Consider the following 19,159-nt stretch of genomic DNA (forward strand, 5'->3'; position numbering starts at 1 on the left):
CAGACCTCAGAAAACAAAACCCAGTTAGAAATGGGCTGAGCCCAGAGGGACACTGTGCCGGAGCCAGCAGTGCAGCGTGGGACAGATATGAACACAGTGAAGTGTTCAAGGCCATTAGGGAAACGTGCGCCACAAGGAAGACAAGGCCTGGGCCAGGATGCTGCTGGGGTGGGTTGAGTACTCTGTCTGCTTTAGGACTGGGGTTTCCTCCCCAGCATCATGGGCCATTGGCTAGTTCCTGTGTTTGTCTGATGACACAAGCTACATTTGGTAATGGATTGAGTGAGATGCACCCCCAATAGTCTCCCACATTTGAATACTTAGTCCCCAGTTGTTTGAGCTATTTAGGGAGGGCTAGGAAGTGTATCCTTGTGGAAGGAGGTGTGTCACTGGGGGCAGGCTTTAAGGTTTCCGAAGTCTCTAGCCTTTTCTGTTTCCTGTTTATGGTTTGAGATGTGAGTTCTCCACTGCTATTGTCACTGTGGACTATCATCCCTCTGGAACTGAAGCCTAAAATAAACCTCCCTTCTAGAAGGTGCCTTGGTCATGGTGTTTTATCACAGAACAGAAAACCAGTCAATACTCTGGGAAGATGAGCCTTAATTGAGAAAACTCCTCCACCAGATTGGCCTGGAGGGAAGTCTGTGTGGTGTTTTCTTGTTTAAGATTGATGTGAGAGAGCACAGCCCACTGTGGGTGGTCCTGAGCGGTCATGGAGAGCAGGCTGAGCAAACTGTGGAAAGCAGTGGTCCCATACCGCTCTGCTTCATTCCGTTCCTGCCTCCCGGTTCCTGCCGTGAGTTCCTGCTTAGGCTTCCTTCAGTGACAAAATACAATCTGTAAGCCAAATAAACCCTTTCCTACCCACACTACTTTTGGTCATGGAGTTTACCACTACATGTGAGTCCAACTCCCTGGTCTGCGGCAGCCAGCATCAGCCAGGGTTAGTAGTAATAGCTGAGCACCAGCAGCCCTTCCAGGACGAGAGGCCAGCTTGGGGAGGGGCCAGATATTTAGCTTAGCTTATCTGCTGGAGGGTCCTTTCTGATCTCCTCACGAATGATACACAAATACAACCAATGATGACCTCAGTGGGGCAACAGTGGATACTTGGAAAAGACTCCTTTTCCCCCGAACTCACCTCACGACATCTACAGATGCAGCTCCTGACTTGAAGAAATCTGTAGAGTCGTCTACCTCTGGGACATTGGGCAGGATTCGCATCCAGGCGCTCTGGAAAACAAAGACCATGAGGGACAGAGGTTCTGGGTCAAGTTGGGTGGAGTGTGAATGACAGACCATGTAGGGAAGGATCTGGAAAGGGTCTTATCTATGACGTTTGTGCTGGTCACCGCCTGTGTGTTCCTATGTGAGTGTCCTCTCTGGGCCAGTTCCAGACACACACTAATCACAGGTGATGGGGTTAAGCTCCACCTCCTTTAACTATTCCAAAGCCAAGTTTCATTTGTTAACTGTTTGGAGTGAGTCCTTAGAAAAGTCATATTCAATCGAACCATATCCTAGGGGCCCAGGTATAAAGGAAGAAGAGACCAGGGACATTGGAAAGTGCCAACTGGTGAAAGGGGCAATGCTGACACTAAGGTCAGTGCATATTCCCAACTCCAGGGAATGCGAACACAAAACACACATGTGCATTGTACAATCTGCCCAACTGGGTGGTACCTCTGAAGGTGTGTCTTACCCGCACAGCCTCTGCCATGGCCATTTCCGCCTCTGTCAGCTCCAGGGCACTGCTGGCGGACCCCTTGAAGAATTGGGAGGCTGGCATCATCTTGCCATCTTCTAGTTGGATGTTCTTCACCAGCAGCTGCAAAAGGGAGAACCTCAGTAGGACCAGAGCAGGGTGGGCAGCTAAGCAGGGAACTTTCACTTTCCCTCCAACTCTCACAGCCAAGAGCGAGCAGAAGTCACCGGAGAGGACAGAGCTGAGACACACTGTCCTAGGCATAACCTCACAATATATGTCCTTCCTTTATCCTAATTGTCCATCACTTTCTAGATGCTATGTGTGCAGTGCCTGTGTGTGCACATGTGTGCATGTGTATGCATGTGTTCCTGTGTGTATGTGTGTGAGACTTACATCATGTCAAGAAGGCCCTTACTACAAAGTGCCATAGCCAATCGCTTTCTTTTGTTGAATAATGATACTATTTCTACTAAAAGGGCAGCTTCTCATCTGAGAAAAAAATACTACAGAACTACTGTGAAAGCCAACCGAGCCAACTATGGATTCTTAGTCATGGGATCACTCCCAGAAGCCCACAGCAACACCTGGAGGACAAACGGCTGTCCAGGCACCGGTGGAGAGAGGAAAGAATACAGGGAGTGTCCAGTAAGCCTCATCTGCATCCTTGTGGCCAGCACTCCGGGCTCCAGCTCTGCAGGGATGTGGAAAGTGTGCAGTTTGGGCAAAGTCACCCTTATCAATGAAGACATAGCAGCCTGCTGCCAACTCAGCCAGAATCTTGTCTCTCTTCTTCCCACCTTCTAGAATTTATTACACAATTATTTATGAGCAAACAGGGCTTAAGTAAGTCATACATTACAAAATATTGAGGTAGATATAAGAATATTCCAGAGTCACAACCAGGACTGAACACAGTGTCAAAGCACCAATGCAGTTGCCTTTGAAGAGATTCTAGAACTTTCAGCAAGCAGAAGGCCAGCTAGACCCAGCAGACAAGCCTGAGTCATGTTTTCTGAGGCTTCTATGCTCTGTTGTTTGTATGGCTGTAGGGGCAGAGGCAGCCAGGGCCCTGGGGAAGCTGCTGCTCCTGAATGTTAAGGAGCCTAACTGCTGCAAGGAACCAGCCACTGACAGCCTACTGTGAGCTCCCCTCCTTGCTTCACCTGTGACCAGAGAGGCCAAGGGCTCCACATTATTCCAAGGATGAGGACAGCAGATGCTGGCCCGTGTGCACATGTGCAGGGCAAAGACAAAGTCCGTGAATCCTCAGAGACACCTGGATCAGACAACCCCAGTCCTTACCTCATGACTTTGGTCCGCCCTCACAGCCTCATGGGACTGTTTTGTTCAGAGAGCTCCTGAATGCTCATTTGTGGGAGAATCCCCATCTCAGATGCTATTTCCCGGGACCTCAACAACAGACCGACATGCGTCATGCACATCTAAATGCTCATGCTGTTGAATGGCAGCTGTTAGACAGCCTTGGCCTCTCGTAATACAGAATGAGAATTCTGAGAGAAAGCCTTGTCAGCCAGTACAACTCTCCACACTCCACGCTAGCCACACTCACACAATCACGGATGCAATGTGTTGGAGACCTGCCTCTCCCACACCTGTGAAAAGATTCCCAGAGTGGAGTCTAAGGGCCACAGCAGCCTCAGAAACAAAATTTAAAGGCTGGAGCCCAGATCTGCCATTGACTAGCTTGAACAGCCTTGGACAAACCTTTTAAGTCTTTTCATGGTGGTTTGCTCCTCTGAAATATGCAAACAATATCTACAATTATCTCATAGGGTTGGCTGGAGAGTGAAATGGAATGCCTATTCATTGTTTAAAAAAAAAAAAAAAATGGTTGGTGCCTAAGTACACTCCATTCAATTCGGCTGCTATTCTGATGTGCAAAGTCCAGAGATAACTACCAGCTGGGCTGTTCAGAGAGAGGGAATCTGAGGCCTAGGGGTTCAAGGGCGTGGCTCTGATGACTGTAAGTCCTAGGCCAGGGTTACGGGTCAGGCTTTTTGTCACTCAAGGTGTCCAGCTTGTCAGAGAAAACACAGCCCTGCCCCACACCCTATGCTCTGGTGGCAGCTTCTCCCTTGACTCTTGGCTCTTTTTGCCTCTTCAAGGGTAGCTTGGAGTCTCCCTGAGGAGCCTGAGCTCAAGGACAGCCTATGGTGCAGGCCGGTGACTCACAGCAGTGTGCTGTGTGCTGTTACCTTACCATTCTATCGTCATTCCCAAAAAGGATGAGTCCCGCTTTGGTGACCATGCCTGGACGGTGGGCTCCTGGGATGGGTAAAGCTTCTCCCTGAGCCACCAGTCCTGATGTGTTGAGGGTCGAGTTGAAAAACGTCAGCTTCTGTGGAGGGAGAGAACAGAGACAGTTGACGAGGCTCGGCTACTTCCAGCTGATGCTCCACAGGGCTGAGAAAGACAAGTGGTATGTGGGCTGGTGTGATCCTAGAATGTGCAAGGCTGAGTAGGCCTGAGACCAACCTTCAGGGGAACAGGAGAGACCTGTAATCTACACACAAGGCTGAGGCAGACCTAGACCCCATCTTTGGAATCACAGAAGAGAACTAGGTCTGAGGACCTGGATACCTCAAGCCTTGGGCATCCTTGAGACCTTTGCACTGACTCAGAGCCCTAGACCTCAGGGGCACAGACCCTCAGGAAAGTCTTCTCAGGGTACAGCATAAAGCCACAGACTCTTTGGCTGCTCCTCTCCACTGCTGCAATGAACCAGCCAGAGCAAAGGGTCGGGTGTCAGTGCAGAAAGTGAAGGGGCCTCAGCATAGTCTGTTTACAGTGAGCTGGGAGTCAGGGGCCTAGACCCCAAACTGTATGGACATAAGGCAGATTTGAGGGGTACATAAAACTTGCATCTCTCTATCATGAGTCCAGCTGCTGCCCAGTTCCAGCTCAAATTAAGCTGCCTCTTTCCCGGGACAAAGTCAGAACATCTGAGAGCATAGGGGTGAGGGTCAAACTAAGCAAATTCAGCAGGGTCCCAGGTTGCAGTGCGTTCCTGGGACCACCAGTGGCAGCAGACATCCTACCGTCAGCACTGAATGATACAGAATCTCCTAGTCCTGGAGTAGGGGGCATTCGGGAGGAGGTGGCATCAGGGCTGCAGAATGTATCAAGCATTTTAAACCTAGTGGGTGGTTTCCAAGGTTGCAGGGTGGGGGTACACAGCTCTCCTGCTGAACCCCAACCTCATGGGAACCTACCTGCCCACAAGCCTCTGTCCAGGCTCCTGGCACCTTGTCATTCCCACGGATCCAGTTGTGAATGGCCTCTGCTGGCTGGTCCCAATTGATCTGTAGGATTCAAGATTATGTCCTCAGCTGGCCTCTCCAAGTCCTGAAGACGGCTGCACACTGGGCCTAGCCTTGCAGGTAGGACCTGGGCTTCCTCCTAGATGAGTGTCTGAATGCAGAGTGGGTGCCCTGGTATGGGGCTGTGACCCAAGTTCTCTCCCTGCAGAGCCTATACAATGGCTTTGGGAAGAGGCTACGTTTCTGTTGTCGAGGTGGCTGAGGCCAGACGGAGGCCCTGGGAAGATTGCCTTGGCACGTCCCGTGGAGTCCCACTGCAGTGTCTTTATGTACAGAGGGCTCATGCAGACCTCCTCACAGAGATAACCAATCTCAAGTAGAGACAGTCATGGGGCAGCTACCCACTGCTGCTTCTATAGACCTCTCCAAAGCCCTGGAGATGCCAGCAGCGAGGCTGACATATGCCACAGCTCTAGTTGCTCTTCCTGTAGTGATGCCCGCTCCTTCTTAAAGAGACACAGGAAGAACATGCGCCCAGAGGGACCTTGTCCCCTCCCTGTCTCCATTCTATCCTGGACCCTGCCCTCCACTGCTGTCTCTACAATGTCAGCTGCGCTTTGCTTCCCTGAGCGGCTTCCGCACTCCAGCCGCTGACTGGTAATGGTGGGTAGCTGGGGCTGGTGCTCACCTTGGCTGTCTCCTTTTTCTGAATGCCCTCATAGGTGGCTCCTTCCTCAGGCTGGGGGCGGCGTGGGGCTGTGCCCTCTGCGATCAGTCGCACAGCCTGGACCTGCAAGGAGACTACAGTCAGCTTCCCCAACATCACAGTCCCACCCACATCCAGCCCTGGTCCTCACCCTGCAGGCACCTGAGAACTCTACAGCATGGGCCCGGGGTACAGGGGACAGGATCTGGGGAGAGTGGAGTGACAGACACACAGACGTCGGCAACACAGCGAAACTGCCACAGCCCACAGAGGATAACAGACACACAAGCCTATGGCTTGCCGTCTGGAACCTTCTTAAAGGAGAAGAGCTCTCAAGCCCTGAGGTGGGTTTGGGTTTTTGTCATAAAGTAACTTCTCTGGGATCTGAATCAAAGAGTGAAAAGAAGGCTGCAACCCACCCTGAGGGAGGACACAAAAGAGAGTGGTGTGGGGCTGGGGAGGTGGCTCAGCAGTTAAGGGCTCTGTTACTCTTGTGAGAAGACCTGGGTTCCATTCCCAGCACTCATGTGGCAGCTCACAACCTCCTCTAACTACTTCCATGGGATCTGATGCCCTCTTCTAACATTCATGATGCACATATATAAATGCAGGCAAATGCTCACACATACTAAATACATAAATACATAAATAAATAAATAAATAAATAAATAAATAAATAAATAAATAGAAAAACTAAAGAAAAAATAGGTTATCAGAACTGTAATAATGCGGGGAGGGTTGCCTGTTGGAATATGCTATAGTGATAAACATGGGCTGTGTTTGTACAATCCTACACTGTACAGTTCCTGGAGACTTCGAAGGAAGGTGTGGCGCGTGTGTGTGAGTGTGTGTGATTGTATGTGTGTGTGAGTGTTTGTGTGTCAGTGTGTTTGTGTTTGAGTGTGTGTGTGAGTATGTGTGTATGTGAGTGTGTTTGTGTGTATGTGTGTGAGTGTGTGTGAGTGTGTTTGAGTGTGTGTGTGTATGTGTGTGTGAGTGTGTTTGTGAGTGTGCTTGTGTGTATGTGTGTGATGAGTGTGTGTGAGTGTATGTGTTTGTGATTGTGTGTGTGAGTGTGTGTGTGAGTGTGTGTGTGTTAGAGTGTGTATGTGTGGGATGAGTGTGTGTGAGTGTATGTGTTTGTGATTGTGTGTGTGAGTGTGTGTGTTAGAGTGTGTATGTGTTTGAGTGTGAGTGTGTTTGTGAGTGTGTATGTGTGTGAGTGTGTGTGAGTGTGTGTGAGTGTATGTGTTTGTGATTGTGTGTGTGAGTGTGTGTGTGAGTGTGTGTGTGTGTTAGAGTGTGTATGTGTGTGATGAGTGTGTGCGAGTGTATGTTTGTGATTGTGTGTGTGAGTGTGTGTGTGTTAGAGTGTGTATGTGTGTGTGAGTGTGTGTGTGAGTGTGTTTGTGAGTGTGTATGTGTGTGTGAGTGTGTGTAAGTGTGTGTGTGTGTGTGTGTGTGTGTGTGTGTGTGTGTGTTATAATGCAGGGGATAAAAACCTGGGGCTTCTCCCATACAAAGTAATTACTATACTACAGAGCTATATCCGATGCCCAAATTTCTAAATGGAAATTAATTATAATTTCAATAGACACATGTGACCAGTGGTAGCCATGGATACTCCATCTCTAATGGCCATCTGAGCCATTTGCTGTGGAATGTGAAGTCCTATAATCTCAGGCTAAGTATCCAACAAGGTAGCTTTGCTCACTACTGTTTATCACAATGAAAACATTAAAGGCAAAAAGGCAGCTGGTGTGAAAATGGACTGAGGTGAGGGGCTTACGGCTTGGGGCTTGTAGTGGGTCTGCTGACTGACACCTCCTCATTGCCATGTAACAAGGCCCTTTAACCAAAACCTTCCTGGCCTGATTATCAAGGGCTTTGGTCCCCTCTCACTAGCCTACCCTCCAGGAACAACAGTAGCTTGCAAATACACACAGGGTCAGTGGAACCTCCCGAGGGCACTGGCTGGAGGCATCCATGTCCTTTCTTGTCCATCCACAGCCCTGCCCCGTGTAGAGTCTGGGACAGCACTGTAACTGTCTATCTTCCCAACTGATCACCAAAAGATTTCTATCACTGAGGCAGCCAGTAAGTGTAGGAGGCAGAGGCCCTTGTGTTCACACATAAGGACTAGGGAAATCAGGAGTGCTAAACCGTCAGGCTTAGCTTGGAGTTATGGTGCACACATTCAGTTCCAGCCCTCAGGAAGCAGGAGCAAGCAGATCTCTTGAGCTCATGACCAGTCTGCTCTATAGAGCCAGTTCCAGGATAGCCAGAGCTACACAGAGAAACCCTGCCTCTAAAAACAAAACACCCGAAACAAAAACCAACCAATTAAACAAACCATGCAGGGTTATATCTTCAAACAGAGAGATGTATTATAACTCATTTTCTGCCCAGAAGGCTGGGAAAGGACATGGTTAATATCCTGGTGACATTTGTGCTATGCTATCTATATGACTGAGACCACACCACACCACACTTTCCCTCAGACCCTTATCATAAACACAGTCAATCTATAGAACCCATCTTTATGGAAGGCGTCACACATACTTTACAAAGTAGGGGCTTGCTGTGCTCATGTCTTAAGCTTTATTGTATGTACAGGATTGAGTTAATTATCACCAGGAAATCTTTTTTCTCCAAACTGTGCTCTTCTTAAACATGCCTAAAATAAACTTGAAGTGTGAACCAACACTGGCTACCAAGTCATATTGAACCAAATTTCCTTCTTGCCTCTCCTAGATCGATACCATGAAGACCGTGATGTTTGCAGAGTCCCCCACAAATCAAAGTATTCCTGTCGCTCTGGCCAGCAACTGAGTCAGTATAGCCACATGATCCCAGGATGTCTGATCAGAGTCTTCCTTGATCTTTCAGCCATGTATCTTGGAGAAATGGGGTTTATTGTTCCATAGACTAAGTGACTGAAAACTTAGGCATGGGAGTCAAGGATCTTTCATGTCATGCAGGACACCTGACCTGAGGATAAAATGAACTAAACAGAAAAAGGACCAAATTGAGATGTGAGAATCCAAAGACACAGAGGTATTAACGACATCTGGCCTATCCTGTGTCTGGACTTGTCTAGTCAATGACTCCAATCAAAATGCCCTTTTGAGCTAACTTCCTCTTGAGTTGGGCTCTGCCCACGTCGCTCACAGTTCCTCCATGTTCATTATCCCATCCCTGTGAGATCCTGAAGAATGAGTACCTTCGTTCATGTGTCTTGAAATTGGGGGTGGGTGCCTGGGCAGTGGGGATCAGGAACAGCAATGGAGGGCAGGCATGTGATAAGAGGGCAGGCATGGCCAGCCCTCAGCCTTACCATCCCTTTGATGCCCTCTGGGAAGAGGAAGCGGTTGTATAATGTGCTCACGGTGTCATCTGGAAGCACCTCACACTCCTTCTGCAGCAGAAGGTCACCAGTGTCCAGACCTTCATCAGCCCAGAAGATGGTGAAGCCTCCCTTCTTATCTCCATGAATGAGGGTCCTGGAAGATAGGAGGAAACTGTCAGTCTGATAGAGGACACCCTGGGAGCTGTGCCCTGGCCCCTGCCACTCTTAGAGGGCTACCTCCTCCAGTAGGAAGGATAACACCTGCCCCTATGGAAAGGAAAAAAAGGAAACAGTGTTTATGATCGCCAACCATTCGAGTTACACGCCAAAAGCATCCCGCCTTAAGTGATAGCCCCTAAGACAGGTGGGATGCATATACAGAAGCCCTCATCTCTGCAGCCCCCAGACAGCCCACTGCAGACCCTTGTACCCTCTGTCCTGCAGGAGCAATGCCAGCAAAGCTCTGTTCCTGCTGCTACAAAGCCCGATGGGGTTTGTTTGCTTTTCTTTTTTTTGAAACAGTGTTTCTCAGTATAGCTCTTTGCCATCCTGGAACTCACTCTGTAAACCAGGCTAGCTTCAAACTCAGAGATTCTGCTGCCTCTGCCTCCCGAGGGCTGGCATTAAAAATGTGCACCGGCACCTGGCAAGCATGCTGTCTTAACACTCCCCTGCTGTGCTCCAGGGAGACACATGGCAGCACAGGGTAGGCATCTGCACCCTCCCTCAGGTTGAGGGAGGGTGACATGCCAGGTAAATTGGGGGTGGAGCCTATCTTACCAGTTGATGGCTGAAGCCCCTCGGTGCCTGGGTAGCAGAGACGGGTGGTAGATGATGGAGCCATGCTTGGGGGCATTGATGACCTCCATGGGTATGAACTGGCTGCAGAAGGGGAGCACATTGAGCTCTGCGCCCAGAGCCTGGTATTTGGCCACCACCTCCGGCAGAGCCTGTCCTCGAGCCCGCCACCGAGGGAACTTGAACACGGGCACGCCATCCTTCTCAGCCTCCAGGCCTGTGGAGAGAGTAAGTGAGCAGTCTTCCTCTCTCCTCTACCCATACACTATTAGCTGTCTCTACCCAGAGCGGTGGCTGCAGCTCCATTCTTGGTGCCCACTGTCCAGCAAAGTTCTGCTGGGATGTGGGTGGGGCTAGTCACGGGTGAGTATTGGGCAGGACTTTCCTGCCCAGACACTGCCTGCTTCGAGCACTAAGGCCTCTGAATGTCCCCTTGCTCAGATCTCACAGGTTCCCCATAACTTCCTCTTACAGCCCTTTTCAGAGGCCCATCCAAGCCCAGCACTAAGTCTTCCCCTCTGCCCCCCACCATCTCTACTTTCCCCTTCTTCCCTTTTTCTACATCTCCACATTCCGGCTGTCAGCTATACCAGGAGGAGGTGAAGAGGTCAGAGGGAGGAGGGCAAGAAGGGTGAGAAAAGGGTTTGATTCTTTCGGTGGGGATCTTATCCACCACCTTTGGCAGATGCCTCACCCCAGCTATAGGAGTTCCTTCTCAGAGAAGCCGCTTAATCCCTGTTCCCAGTATGCAGACATGGCTTAATGTGAGGGCTAATCTACATCATCAGTGTCACCAGGCTTGGAATCAATGAGGGTGTTGCCAAGGTGCTCACTAAAAAGAAGAGAGTCCTTGGTATGTGGATGATGACATCCCATGTGCTGAGCTGCCAGGGTAAATGAAACAGGGGCAAAGAGGAAGCCAGCTGAAGACCAGGACAATCTCTGCTTCACACTGTGAGCAGGTGTGATGAGACCTCAGTATGGCCAGTGAGACACTCCTGCAGGCCATCCAAGGTCAAGGCCAAGTCCCAACCTGGCCTGGGCTGGCGCTGGGAGCTCAGACAGTGGGGTCATTTGTATCATGCTGTGGTCAGGTACAGGCCCAGGGGTCAGACTGTGGCTTCTCACTCCTCCCTGGATCTAGCTGGTCCCACAGTCATCTTCCTACTCTCCATCTTTCTTTCATCTTTAGGCCTACAGTCCTTCTCCTCCAGGCCTGGGAAGGGTCTGTTTGTCATACAGAAGCCCCACATCCTGGGTGCTGTGCTCCTGTTCCAAGGCAAGGGTCCAGAACTGTGATTCTCAAGTGGTTCCTCCCCAGTGAGGTAGGAACACACAGAAGATGCTAAAAGGGAAATTTCTCAGCTCCACCCACTCTGCTGTGCCCCTGGGTAGACTGAGCACTCAGGGCTAACAGAGCCCCAGAGATGGTGACATGAAGCACCTTGGGAAATGACAACCCCAAGTAACCACCCCTTAGGAGCCCTGCAGAACTTAGATGCTTGGGACAGAGAAGTTAAGAGAGGTATATGGGACAAGCTCGGCTTCTTTATGGCCATTGGTCAGGATACAGATCCCAACCCACAGTCACCTTATTCCAGGGCAGTCCAGCAGCCACGTGGCATCAGGGTAGATTCAGGATGGAAGGTCCTCTAGCAAAGGCTGTGCCATGATACCCCAGACATTACCCACCAGCCCACTGTAGTGTTTCTCCAGCAGGTGGATTTCCTTCCACCCTCCTCCTTGACCCCGAGTTGCTCACTCACCCAAGGGGTCTGCTTTCCCATCCTTGTCTGGGATGGTGAACACGCCCACCACCTCATGGCCCTCCTTCCTCAGCTGGCAATAAACCTCCTGGCCAAATAGGCTCTGCCCGATCACTGCAATTTTCATGGCAACAGAGGGTTGCAAGGCGCCTGTTGAAGGAGCAGCCGGAGAGTTAGAAAGGGCTCTTGAGTCGGGGAAACCACCCAGGCTCCAACTTGTTGTCCCTGGGGCTTCATGAACAGGAGACTGATTTGGGGGGATTGCTATCGTGTGAGGGAACAGGGGTAACCCTGACATCTGTGACTGTGAAGACTGAAGCTGTCTGTCAGATCGGTGACTGTAACTTAAGGGGGCTCCCTTCATTAATCTCTGTAAATTGTCATAAACCTGGTGCAAGTCCTCAGAGAAGTTAGAACATCCCCTGGAACTGACCCGTCTGTGACTTTGGTCATACCACTCTAAGCCTCCGTTCTCTAGCTGTTAATGAGAAAGCCTCTACACTTCTCTTGAGGTGGGCTTATTGCTCCAGGCTCAGAAGCCATAAGAGAGACAAAAAGGAGCTTTGCTTAGTTAACATCAGCCTCTAGAGCACTGGGTGACTGGGTTGGGAGGGAGTGCTTACGGGAAAGGCTGAAGAGAGGGATAGTTGGAATGAAGCAGAAGTCAGTGTAAATGGCTGCTAAGTTCAGCACTTTCCTGTAAAACCTGAGGTACTCTCTCTCTGGTATCTCTCCTTAAACTATCCATTTACCACATATGCATGGTTTAGGAAAAAGACCAAAGCATCGAGTACTTCACACACTCAGAAGCACAGAAACCACAGGTGTGAACGAATCCCCACGTACACAGTATGCTGCTGCTGAACACCCCGAAGTGCCTGTTGCTCACTGAACACCTGGGGCTCTTTCAGCACAGAGCAGCAATGCCTGTCTGCCTTGGCTGACCTCACACATCTGCCTTTCAGACCCAACCCCATGCCTGCCTCCACCACATCTCACTAGCCTGTAGGCATGTGAACTGTCAGGGGTCAGTGTTTGAAAATGTCACAGGAGGTCATGGGCTCAAACATTGCACAACCTCCACAAAAAATCAAGTCCAAATGTATCACGGACCTAAGGTTATAAACTGGTAATAAGATAATAAGAGAGACATGGACAGCCTTGCATTCATCAATAACTCTCAAAGCTCATGAAGAGTTAAGTCATCCTTCATTCAGTTAAAATGTTCTCATTTTAAAGGACTCCACCAAGAAAATAAAATGAGAATTTGTAAACTGGGAGAACTGAAAAGCCAACCCTCAAAACTTGGTCAGAAGGGCAACACACAAGTCAAACATGCTAATAAGATTTAAACCATCAAACTGCGGCCAGTGAAGGCCAGAAGGTGGCATCAGATTCCTCTGGGGCTAGAGCCACTGGAGGCTGTAAGCTGCCTGGCTTGGGTGCTAGGAACAGAATTCAGGTCCTCCGCAAGAGCAGCAAGCACTCTTACCCAGTAGCCCTCTCTCCAGTTCCCGAGAACATTCTCATTCTAATGCACAGTTCACTTTAACCACAGTTCACTAGCACCCACTCTGTGCCAGCGAGTTTTATGTCAGCTTGACACAGGCTCGAGCACTGAGAAAACATCTCCATCACATCCGCTGTAGGCAAGCCTAGGAGACATTTTCCTAATTCGTGGTTGCTGTGGGCGGGCCCAGCTCTTTGTGGGTGGGGTCCTGGGCAGGTGGTCCTGGGATCTTTAAGAAAGCATGTGGAGCTAGCCAGTAAGCAGCACTCCTCTAAGACCTCTGCGTCAGCTCCAGGCTCCAGCCATGTTTGAGTTCCTAACTTCCGCAGATGAATGGCAATGACAAAACATACCCCAAGTAAACCTTTTTCTCCCAGAGTTGCTATTGGCCATGGTGTTTCATCACAGCAATGCAAACCCTAACCAGGACACTCTTTCATCAGCATCTCTTCAAATGGACAGAAAATTAACGCCCACCTAAAGCCCCACAGGCAAATGCTGACAGCAGCATTGCTTAGAACTGACCAATCCTGGAAGCAACTATCACACTGGTTAGCGAGTGGATGGAAAAAACAACCAAAGCCTGTGACGCTGGGGCATAAGCCAGACCAAGAGGGCATGTGCTAGAAATTTGTGAAAAGACACCCTGGGTGTAGTGCAGACTCCTAAATGCAGACGGTGGGGTGAGAGCAGCTCATCTGCAGAGGTGCGGTCCACTGTGATCACAGCTGCACAGCTCTCCGAGGGAAGAGTGCACAGCCGTCAGTGGTTTCTGGGGTGGAGGGTAGGGTGGTGGATATCGAACACTCGTGGGATCTAAGACTACAGGGTGGATGCATGTCCTTACACACTGCCCAAACCCAAAGAGCATGCAAACAGCCCGCTGCAGAGGATGGATTTGAGGTCACCACACTGCACTGGCATCAGCACGCATAGCACGGTAAATGTTTAACGGGGAAGGCATGGGCAGCGTGAACACATGGGAACCCAATTCTGCCCTCATGGTTTTCTATAAATTTAAAACAAATTCTGAGGGTTGATTATTAATTTAAAGAAACAAATAGAACTCTCTGGCCCACAGTTTGCTCAAAAAAGTCCAACTTGGTTAAAAGTAAATATTTTTACACCAAAGATAATTTTTACACCTGTCTCAAAAATAGAGGAGAAAGAAAAGGAAGAGGAGGGGGAGAGAGAAGGAGGACTATGTTAGAAAATATTGGTGAGCAGTTGGCTTTCAAAGCCTGGCCCTAACAATGGACTACAAATTGGACATGACAAAAAATTCACATATAAAGCAATTCACTAAAAGAAAAAGCTTACAGCCAACAGACACAATCATGCTCAAATCACAACCAATTAGAACAATGCAGTGTCAAACATGGTAATACTTCCCCTGTAAAACTCACAGGTACTGAAAATAACATAATACCCACTGTTGTGAAGTTTTGGAAAACAGTATAAATTCTCTGCAGGAGCATGACAAACTACTCGGTCCTGATTTAGTATTTCTCTTATAAACTACAGGAGGACCAGAGTTCAAATGCCGAGGTGACCTGAAGTTTGTAGGCCATGCCATTAAGACGTAGGAAACTGTTGCTGGCTGGAGATGTGTGAGCCAACATGTTCCAGCAGATAACAACTCATTGTAATTTCCCAAAGCAGTGATGTGGTGTGAGTGTGTGTGTGTGAGTGTGTGTATGTGTGTGTGTGTGTGTGTCTGTGTGTGGTATGGTGTGTATGTCTGTAGTATGGTGCACATGTATGTGTTTGTTTGTGGTATGGTGTGTATTTGTGGTGTGTGGTGTGTGTGGGTATATGTGCCTATGTGTGTGTGTGTCTATGGTATGGTGTGAGTACATGTGTGTCTGGTATGGTGTGTGTGGGTATATGTGTGTGTGTGTCTGTGGTATGAAGTGTGTATGTGTGGCATGGTGTGTGTGTGTGTGTGTGTATGTGTGTGTGTCTGGTATGGTGTGTGCAGGTATATGTGTGTGTTTGTGTGTTTGTGGCATGGTGTGTATATCTGGTATGGTGTATGTGGGTATATGTGTGTGTTTTCGTGTTTGTGGCATGGTGTGTGTGTGCTCTATGTATTTGTTGATTTCTTTCAAGGGAGTTTCAGGGTATAGCCCAGGCTGCCCTTGAAATTTCCATCCTCCCACTTGAGTGCTGAGATTTCAGATCTGTGCTCCCTCCCCTGCCTCCCTCCCCTTCCAACATCTGTTATTTACAGACAGAGTAAAAAGTAAAAAACACAAGCAAACGAAAAATAAAACAAAGCCCGCTTCTGGCCGCAGAGGGGCAGTCAGGATAGCTGCAGATCAGCCATTGTCACAGTTCAGGGACAGGAAGATACATGGAGCAAGGACTGTCACTTAAAGCTTGCCTTTGGACACACAGATAGCAAATGAGGGTCTGGAGGGCCTACTGAGCCTCAAGGCCATGGGGTACAGACTCCCAGCCCTGCCTTCTTGTCACGGGGGCACACCCAAGGGGTTGTGTAGCCTTGGGCCTTTAGGGATTCAGAGGGCTTCTGCTCTGCCCTGGATCAGGTCACAGAACAACCAAGCCTGCAAGGCCCAAGTGAACTGTTGCCTCCCCTGCATCTCAAGTGCCTCTGTAAAATATGACCATGCTGTCTCCAGGGCAAGGACAACTTACTTAGACAGAGGCCATTGGTTGCAACACTCACCACCAGCTGCCTCGGACCAGAATTCTCCAGCCACCTCAGGAGAGTGCACTGTTAGCAACCACACCTCCACATTTTACAGACCAGAAGCCAAGATTCCGCTGCGCTTAAGAAAATTCTCAGGGCATGAGCCTGTTGTGGTGTGCACCTTTAAATTCCAGCACTCCGGAGACCCAGAGGACAATTTTCTGAGTTTGAGGCCAGCCTGGTCTACAGAGTTTCACCCGAGGCTACTCAGGGAAAACCTCCCTCAAAGGGTGTGTGTGAGGGGGAGGCAGGGACTATCGTTTTCAGGGCAGGAGCTATGGTTCCAAGGTTCAGCTCCTGTGGGAGGCTCTGGGTGCTTTTCTCAAAAACAAAAGCAAAAGAAAACTTACCCAAGGTCAAAGACAGGGAATAGGAAAAACAGGATCACTGGCCCAGAGCCCCGGGCTTGCAACCTAGAAGTACCTGCTAGCTGCGAGGGTCAGTCAGTCCTTCAGAAGTCAGCACAGGGTCAGTGAGCTCCCAGATGGGTGCACAAGCTCGTCTTAAGCTAAGAGGGTTGAGTTCAGTGCTCCTCCTCCAAGCAGAGAAAAGGGGCGGACCCCACAGGCCCGCCCAGCTCAGATGTCTCCAATCACAGGAGGCCCTCTGGCCAGGCCCACAAAAACGACCAATCAGGGGATCCTTCCCCAGTCCCTAGAATGGGGTGAGGGATTTGGGAAGTAGACTAGCAGAAGCAAGCACTGGCTGGCAGGCAGTCCTTTTGCAGCGACCTGGCTCCCTAGAGGGCCCTGGCTTTCTCTTCTGCAAAATGGGTCTCCCATGTCTATAAAGCACCGTGCATTCACAGGCCCGTTCTCAAAAGTCTGGATACCCTTAGCTAGGTTGGAGGCCTCCCCATTCCTGGTTGAATTCCATGCCTAGTATGCCAGGACCTAACCCACCATCCAGAGCCAGTCGCTTGCTGATTCACCAGACCAGACCGTGCGATGGGACCTCAGTTAGCCTCAGTCCTGATGGCATAGACCCAAGTGTGAGGAGGCAAGGAAGCAAGAGGAGGGAAGCGGGTCTAATCTTCTGAAGGTGGGACTCGTGGAAAGTGCATCTGGGACGGGAGGTGAAGGGCTAACCTTAGCTGTGTGGCCTAGTCCCTGCATTAGGTTTTACAATAGCTGGGTCATTTCCCTCACTGAAGAGTGATAAACAAGGGGCACTCTTATGCTGTTGACTAAGACATGGAAGGTCACCCATCTTCTGTGGACCTGAGGTTGTGTTCTGGTGGGCCTGAGGTTCTGATTCCCACGTCCTTCTCACCGCTTTATGGCCTCTGGTCTTCTCAGGAGTACTTCTCTGGCCTTTTGTCTAAGTGCCACAGACCTCTCCCTGGGCAGAGTCATTGTCCTACTTAAGGTAAGTCAGAAGACAATGTAGGATCCAGGAGCATGCCCATCACTTCCTGACCAAAGCTCTGTCCTGCAGGCTCTCTTCCAAGGATGCCCCCTCCCGCCCCGCTACCCCATTACCTGCTCCGCCACTCAAACTAGCTCTGAGGCTCTTTCCTATCCAAGTTCTGCCTCCCTCTTCAGTACAGCAGGCTGGTTCTAACAGCACCCTTTGCACTGCCTCTGCATTGAGCAGACAGACCCTTGGATTGTGATAGCGGGGCACCTCTGTCTCTTACCAGCCAGCTCATGTCAGGATCCAGCTGGCTTAGCCCAAACATGCTGTGCCCCTCCACACAACCTAAGGAGCCTCTTGGGCTCCTCAGCTACTGCCTACAGAGAACTAACCAAAGCAATGTGAGGGAAGAAGGGCTTGTTAATGCTCATGGTTTTAGGGTACGGTCCATAATGGCGGAAGCGTGAGGCATCTGGTCACGTCACATCTGCAGTCAAGAAATAGAGAGTGAAGAATTCTGTGTTCATCTCACTCTCTCCTTTTTATGCAAAGCTGAATGAACCTCAGTCCATAGCAGGTGCCACCCACCCACATTTAATGGGGGCAAGAGGTCTTTATGTGACTCGAATCTACAACCCCCTTCACAGTTGTACCCAGAGTTTGTTTCCAGGGAGACCCAAAATCCTATCAACTGGACAGTGGAGATTAGTTTCCACAATGAGGCTCACAAAAGACACACAAAGATTTTAGAACACATCCTGGAGAGGAGGCCAGCAAAGACGGTTAGCCAGAGTGCCAGGGTTAGCCAGAGTGCCAGGTGTACATGTCCCTGATGTTCCAGATTTAACTGGCAGGATATGTCACAGAAGCAAACATGGCTGCCCTTCTCGAAAGGGGACAGAGAGGAGCTCAAAATACAGAATCAAGAGTCTGGCTCTCACTGTCTTCAACCATTTGCTTTGAACCGCAGAGTGTTTGTCCTAGGTCTGTCCCCACCCTAGCATACCTGCCCCAGAAGCATGTCCCCCACCACCAGCCTACCTGCTCAGAAGGACTACAGTTGAAGAACTGGCAAAGATGTCGGGGTGCATGTGGGGCAGATCCAGTTCTTGCTCTTGTTCCTCTCTTTTGAGCTCCTTGCTGTTAGCCTTTGTAGAAAGTTGCTCTGGTTTGCAACTGTAACACTTCCTGCCAGTGGAATGGGCTCCAGGGAGGTGATGAGGTAGTGAATGTTTATTCTCTGAGCTAAGGTTTCCCAGGCTGACCTTGAACTGGGAATCTTCCTGTTTCTGCCTCCTAAGTATAGGATTATGATCCCCTTCCTAGTGCCCAGCTTGGTGGCTGATTCAGTGCATGAGAAAAGTGTCAGTGATTGGTGCTGGTGCACAGGCCATTGCAGTCGAAAAGCTTTGAAATCCCTCCTTTAGGGTCCATGGAGTCTTGTTTTCTCCCATGAGTAGAGGCCGGATACACTGACTTGTTTCTAACAAAGGGAAAATGGCAGAAGCTATATTGTGTGAATTCTGGATTGGTGCCTTCACGGATAGACAGAGAAGCAGGTTTGAGGTCAGAGAGTAGCAGAGACAGCCTGTTATCCCTGACACTCAGGGGATGCCATCCCACTCCACCATGCCAGCAGTGCCCAGCTGTTGCATGGAGTGGCACACTTGTCCTACACAAACCATGCTTCAGTGACATACTCCCACACTTCTCTGTATCTTTCTATGGGAGCAGGGGATGCTCACTCCCTTTTGTCTTAAACCCACCATCTCTGTTAAGGATGCTGAAGAAGCATCATGAAGGGTATGGGTGGGCAAGCATGGCCAGGACAACTGCTGGAGCTCTCTGACTGGGGCCCCAGGAGGAATGGTGTGAACTGGCCAATCTCTAGGCTAAGGGAAAGCAGATGGAGGGAATGGGACATGGGGGGATGTGGGTGGAGGGTTGGGAGGGATGTGGGCTGCTGCTT

The 19,159-nt window shown here is 49.9% G+C and overlaps 1 protein-coding gene across 1 annotated transcript in view; it reads right to left on the bottom strand.

The window, feature by feature from the left end:
• Window positions 1-16,347, bottom strand: part of ALDH1L1 (aldehyde dehydrogenase 1 family member L1) — a 47,760-nt gene extending 31,413 nt beyond the window's left edge. Inside the window, exons 1-9 of the mRNA XM_080915001.1 lie at window positions 16,258-16,347; window positions 11,609-11,758; window positions 9,825-10,059; window positions 9,033-9,198; window positions 5,678-5,779; window positions 4,942-5,031; window positions 3,930-4,067; window positions 1,703-1,828; window positions 1,142-1,233 (exon numbers count right to left, since the gene is read on the bottom strand). Coding sequence (XP_080771127.1) covers window positions 1,142-1,233; window positions 1,703-1,828; window positions 3,930-4,067; window positions 4,942-5,031; window positions 5,678-5,779; window positions 9,033-9,198; window positions 9,825-10,059; window positions 11,609-11,735 — 1,076 coding nt within the window. The 5' untranslated portion in view covers window positions 11,736-11,758; window positions 16,258-16,347. The remainder of the gene's footprint in view (window positions 1-1,141; window positions 1,234-1,702; window positions 1,829-3,929; window positions 4,068-4,941; window positions 5,032-5,677; window positions 5,780-9,032; window positions 9,199-9,824; window positions 10,060-11,608; window positions 11,759-16,257) is intronic.
• Window positions 16,348-19,159: the final 2,812 nt, after the last annotated feature.

This window comes from Micromys minutus (assembly GCF_963924665.1).
Source record: "Micromys minutus genome assembly, chromosome: 3".
Taxonomy (NCBI): domain Eukaryota; kingdom Metazoa; phylum Chordata; class Mammalia; order Rodentia; family Muridae; genus Micromys; species Micromys minutus.